The sequence below is a fragment of the Uncinocarpus reesii genome, genomic scaffold, assembly GCF_000003515.1.
Source record: "Uncinocarpus reesii 1704 scaffold_2 genomic scaffold, whole genome shotgun sequence".
NCBI lineage: Eukaryota > Fungi > Ascomycota > Eurotiomycetes > Onygenales > Onygenaceae > Uncinocarpus > Uncinocarpus reesii.
The window spans coordinates 181,041-187,077 of NW_003052499.1; the positions used below are offsets into that span (position 1 = coordinate 181,041).

A 6,037-nucleotide genomic window follows, 5' to 3' on the forward strand; every position below is an offset into this window, starting at 1 on the left:
CCCCCCCCCCCCCCCCCCCCCGGTTTGGATCCCAGACAGGAAAAAGCTAATCCTCCTCCAGTCGACGACCCCCACACTACCGAAGACCCTTCCTCGCCCTGGGCACCGCTTCACCCGCGCCTTGGCCCTCGCGGTCTCCCTCGTCCGCTTTGCGCGGGGCGACGCCCCGCTCGACGAGGCCCTCTCCTGGGCGGTGATCGACATATCCTCGCGACCCTACAGCGTGATCAATCTGGGCCTGCAGCGCGAGAAGGTCGGGGCGCTGAGCACGGAGATGATCTCGCATGGTCTGGAGAGCTTTGCGCAGGCGGCGGGGGTGACGTTGCATGTGAGCTGGTGCGTAGGGGAGCATCGATCATCATCGGGCGGAGAGTGCGATCAAGGCGATGGCGGTGGCGGTGCCCGGGGCGACGGCGAGGAGGGCGGTGGGTGAGGTGGGCGGGGGCGGGGAGGTGGTGAGCACGAAGGGGGTGCTGTGAGGAATGAAGGGGAAAGAAAAAGAAAAAGAAATAAGATGAATGATGCGTCCCTGATGTTGTACGACATGTGAAAGGAAAAAGCCATGATAAACGCCTTGCATATTTTGATAGACTTGCAAATCTCGGAGAGGTACACAGGACTCGTGTCCATCGTGCTGATCTGCACCATGCGATACTCCCAAAGAGACGGGAATATATATATCTCTGATTTTTCTCAGGATCACGTTGATTATAATTATTCCAAAAACATAGTTAAACCCAACATGCCGTCCCCACGTACAGTTGATGCCGAATTTTCCAAATCGTGCAGTACATATACCCAGATAATATCCCAGATCATGCATTCGAGGGAATCCCAGCCAGCCGCCCCTGTATCCCAAACCACAAATATATATCCCAAGAGATTTTCGTCCAAAATACCGCGCTAAAACCGACCAGAAACTACCAACATAAATGCTTTCCTGACTCCATAACTGTGCCGCCCGTAATAGCAAGCAAGGACGCGAGAAAAGCAAAAAAATCGAAGCCCGCTTAGAAAAATATAAAAAAGTCAAGATAGATCCAAACTCGGTAGATCCAACTCCAACCGCGGCGCTTGCGCAAACGTCACCGAGACTCGATTCCCCGCTTTGTTCTTCGCCATAACTCTGTCCGCCTGCGTTCGCGGGCTCAGTATACCCCGCAGCGACGACGAGGCGCTGGGTACTTTCGAGGTGCTGCCTGGTCTGTGGGTGGTCGTTGCCGAAGCGCTACTCGTGTTGAGGCTCGCGTTGCTAGATATTCCGCTAAGCAAACTCGAACTTGTTTCTGTGCGTATGGCCGTTGGGCGCGGATGGGCGGGAATAGGAGCAGCGAGGGTGTGGGTTGTATCTGTTGTGTCTGGATCTGTGGAAAACGTAAAGGCACGAGGGGGGTTTATGAGTTCTTCAGGATCAGGCGATGGAATGGACATGATGTCGGACAGTTTTCTTGGAGCCGGCGGAGGTCTGAGGAGAGTAATCCCATTCGCTTCGTCGTGGTGCCTCTTGCGCTCGGCGTCCCCGTCTAAAAAGAGCCGTTCCTGGTTGGTTTCGAAAGAAAACTGGTCAAGAAACGTGCTTAAACTAGTTGCTGTCCTGGGGCGACCATCACTGAGTGAATCCCAATCAGCAGCTCCATTCCCGTTCTCGCCAGTTTGTTGCGTGGCGCCGTCTCGAAGGGTATAATTCCGGTAGAGGTAACGCTGTAGACGCTCAACCTCGAGGTCCCACTTTTGGCCCAAGGATTGAAGAATTGCCTGCACCTGAGGGCTCCCGAGCTCCGAAGCTGCTGGTGGAGCCAAAGGAAGCGGAGATGGTAGTGTCGGATGCGCACTGCTCTGGCGGTTTTTATTCGGTTTGGTCAACTTTGTGCCGCTCACGCCAGCGCCGTTCACGGCGGCCTGGATCGTCCGACGGATTGACCCAGCAGTGGAAACGTTGGAATTTCTCCGTTTCGGTTCTTTATTGACAGATTGGATCTCTCGGCGAACTTTGTCCATTGTCTGCTCTCGATCCCGAGACATGCACGGAAGATGGAGGAGCGTTTTGTTCCTCTGCAATCCGTTTATCAAGACGGTAAACGACTGCAAGTTGATTTCATTGTTCTCGCAATATACTTCGAGGAGTGAATCATTCGCCTCTAGCACTGAGGCGAGGGTATTGGCGCCCTGCAGCCCTAGTTTCTGATGCTCAATCCTTAGTACTTTGAGGGTCTTGTTCTTCTTCAGGCCAGTCAATGCGAGATTCAACCCAATCCCAAACCGCGCAACGTCGAGATGTGCATACTCCCCACTTATATCCAGCTCTTCCATTGTTGTGTTATCCTCAAACATCATCTGCAACGCTTTGCAGGTCTCAGGACCGGCATCATATGGGAGAGAAGCCTTGGAGATATCAAGGTATTTCAAAGATACGTTTTTCCTCATTGCTTCAATCAACTGTCTAAAATGATCTTCTTTCTGAAAATCCATCATTCTCATCGTAAGATGCGTCGGTGTTTTATTTTGCGTGATTGATTCGAATAACAGGGAATAATCCACGTGGAGCCGGTTCTCACTGACGTGAAGATGGGATGTTTCGCGGCTGTCTCTTTTCGTCAACCATGAAGTAAAGAAAATGTGGCCACATCCCTTCCCGTTAGGCCGCACTGATCAAGTCTCAACTCGCGCAACTTGCTCGATTTTCCACTTGCAAGGTACGCCGCAATTGAATCGACAGTCTTATCATTCACAACTGTATGACTCAACGACAACTCCTCCAATTCCCAATTCAGCAGAGTCTCCGGCGCAATAAGAGGCTCGGGACCGGTGTTCCTCGAGATATGTGATAAATTTATCTTGCGAATGTGAGCGAAGTAGCCAATTTGTTGTTGGAACAACTCTGCACTCAATCGGCCTTGCACTCCAGAGATATTAATCGCCTCGAGGGTGGCTTCTTGTGCCGTTAGTGTAGACAAAATTAAATCAAGGTCGTGGATAGAGATTCCACAGTGGCTTATCTCGAGAGCACGGAGTTGGGACATCTTCTGGGACGCAGCATCAATCAGATAATCCAGATCCGAGTCCCCCAGTTTGATCCCGTTCAACACGACCCAGTCTACTTTGGTGAGCCGTCGCCGACATAATGGAAAGATTGCTTCCGGGATACCGCATCCTGGGTCGACCTCACCTTTTCCGGTGGTCGGGATGCGGGTAAGGCAGAACGCGAAATTCATTCGTCTGAGCGTTTTGCTTTTCAGAGCCAATGCCCGAATTTCTTGTGTCAAAACGGACATCTGCTCCTGCCCTGGGATATCAAGGGCAACATTCGACCGCGTTTGCATCGCGTCGTGGTCGAACCCATAAGGATCGTACAAACTCTGAAGCACGTCCAGATTAACCCCTCCAAATGATATCGTGTCGAAAGACTCATTATATCGCAACGCTCTCATGACTGCCAGCAGCTCAAAAGCACTGTAGCCTTTTCCATCCTTGGAACCTTCCGGCGGAAGCAATTGGAAACACGGCGCATCCTCACAGGCGTAATCAATCGAATATCTAATATTCGAAGCATCGATATCATACGCGGCGCAGTATGCCGTCAGAGTACGATCAAAACAGCCGTCGTCTTCTTCCGATTTCGGTGGAGGGGGAGTGAATTGGTCTTCAAGCCACTGGGGGACATTCAATACATACGGTTGCTGGATCCACTGGGGCCGCAGAAATTCAGCTCGTTGCCGGATGTGGAGCGCGATCTCGGCTGAAAAGGCAGAAGACAGATGTAATTGTGTTGGAGGTTTGAAGGGTAATCTTGAAAAAGCGTAAGTCTTGGTCGCCCACCCGAAACGGGAGATTGGAGCTGCGCAGAGTAAATGAGCTTACCTGAAGACCAATTGGATTCCATCGTCGCCCCGTTGCATATATAACGCCGCCAAAGACAAAAGCCCATAAGACTGGCTCATGTCTAGTTCGTTTAGGGAAACCATCGAAGCACGGTTGCTCGCTTTGTATAGCGGGAGAATATGTAGTTTATGGACTCCTACGACCAAGTAGCACGGAGTCGAGGCTAATTTGATATTGTCGTCAACCGAGGACCGGCCACTCGGTTTTACAGGAACTCGGCGGACCACACGATGCATTGACATTGTATAAGGATCATAATCGCGTTCCTGGTCCAGGGCGCGTGAGATATATTCAACAGCCTCTCTTTCGAACGGTACCGGGTCAGCAGCCCTCGCCTCCGCGGCTGCATCTCGAATACCTGAGCGCCAAAGTTCTGCATCGAGAGGGTCGGTAAGCTGGATTTGCAGTGACGATATCTTCGAAGGTCGCTCCTCCATGTAACACACTTCAACCGAGAAGAAAGGCCGTCCGTCGTCCAGTTTGTGCAGAGCAAGTATCCTGTTCAACGCAATGCCGCTGCCACCCTCCCCCCCTCCAGGCAATGGGCTATCCTGCAACGAAGCAAGCGAAACCACAGATAGTCGATTCGATGTCAGTGTAGAGTTTGTGTTTCGACCCCATTGAGCGGGTATCGTGGGGAATGCTTCGGCTGCCTTTGACCGGCTCTTGAAGCGAACGAGATGGGTGTCGGTCAGGACGAGGTACTGGCTCTTTTTCCTCCACATGGGCACTGACGTCTGCACCTCCCCGTGATGGAGGACCTGGGTTCCCAAGGACAATCTATTGTTGTACCCAAAACCCAGGAACATGGCGAAATCATCCTCTTCGGAGGATTCTTTTGAGCGAGCTCTAATCGATGCTTGGTCGTCGTCCGCCGGTGTCCCAAACGACCTCAAGGATGCAAACATGGAATTCCGCTTTGACTTCTGGAGAGATTTCGACCTCGCCCGTGGAATAGGACCAAGCGGCGCATGTCGTAGGCCGCCGTCGATTACAGACGCAGAGAGATCATTGAGCATCACTGGATTTGACAATACCCTGCCGCGATTGGCATATCTGTGCTCCGTTTTCGCCATGTCAAGAGTCTCCCCAGCAGCGGCCGAATAATGGCCCTTGAGGCCGATGATGCCCAACAGAGAGCCACTACTTCTCGGGCGACTACCCCTTCGGCGCCTGGTTATATTGCTACCCTGCAGGGCTTCATCCTCACCACTATTACCATTATTGACATTACATTGAGGAAAATTATCCGGAGAGGATCGAGTGTGCCCGTGCGACTTTGGCCGTGGAGTGGCGGAGGAACCATCGGAGCCCAAGAGCCCTGTTGAACCAAACAGGAGTCCAAAACTCTTTCTGCGTTTGACCTTCTTGGCCTCTTCAGCCATGGTAGTCTCTCGGAAGGGAAAGTTGACGCCAGCGAAAGCTAGTGCGGAATGACGGAATCGAGGCCCTCCAGAAGCGAATGACAGTGATACAGATTGCCAGACGAAAGCAGGAAAAGAAAAAGAAGCGACAAATTGTAGACGGCGCTATTGACAACCGAACGACAGCATCACGATGGGAACGACGACTGAGTGGAGGGAACGACAGGTTCAACCGGGGACGTTGACTGGCAACGGATCAGCATCCAAGCGCCAGCATGCCATGCCTCCGCTGGGAAAACGTCATTTGGTTCCAGGCCGCGTCTCGCTGGCCATGCTCGCTCTGAAAAGAAAGAAATCAGCCGCGAATCAGCAGCAAAACCAGCCCGACAGGAACACCGATGCTCGCTGGAAGTGCTAGATGAACCAGCAACGACGGCAGTGGTGAAGCGTTGAAGATTCGTTCAACCGCCCAGACGACATGTCTCAGGAAGGACCAGCATCGTACGGTATCGTGACGGATCATCCGGTGGTTGGTCTTGGCGGTGACAGGGACGGCGGTGGCGGTACGAAACCGGTTCTTTCAGTCGTCAGCCGGCGCAACAGCAAGGTGCTGTGCTGTAATGATCAGTTCCGAACGGGACGAAACCGTGGTGCATCCCCGGAGAAACATACTGCCAGGACTGTCATTCAGGGCAGGCGTAAGGGCAATACGACTTGCATGTTTCATGTCCGCAACAAACAATCTCAAGCGGACAATCGGCGCCATGGTCATCTCTCTCTCTGCGTTTCTCCAA

At 52.6% G+C, this 6,037-nt stretch overlaps 2 protein-coding genes across 2 annotated transcripts in view; one reads left to right on the forward strand and one right to left on the reverse strand.

Moving 5' to 3' along the window:
* Nucleotides 1–433, forward strand: part of UREG_03033 (uncharacterized protein) — a gene marked incomplete at both ends in the record, with an annotated part of 1,027 nt that extends 594 nt beyond the window's left edge. Inside the window, one exon of the mRNA XM_002543471.1 lies at nt 62–433. Coding sequence (XP_002543517.1) covers nt 62–433 — 372 coding nt within the window. The remainder of the gene's footprint in view (nt 1–61) is intronic.
* A 596-nt stretch (nt 434–1,029) lies between these two features.
* Nucleotides 1,030–5,264, reverse strand: UREG_03034 (uncharacterized protein; the record flags this gene model as incomplete). The annotated part of the gene is made up of 4 exons (XM_002543472.1): nt 1,030–2,581; nt 2,647–3,094; nt 3,167–3,786; nt 3,859–5,264. The coding sequence occupies 4 exons, from the start codon at nt 5,262–5,264 to the stop codon at nt 1,030–1,032; spliced, it is 4,026 nt and encodes a 1,341-aa protein (XP_002543518.1).
* Between the last annotated feature and the right edge of the window lie 773 nt (nt 5,265–6,037).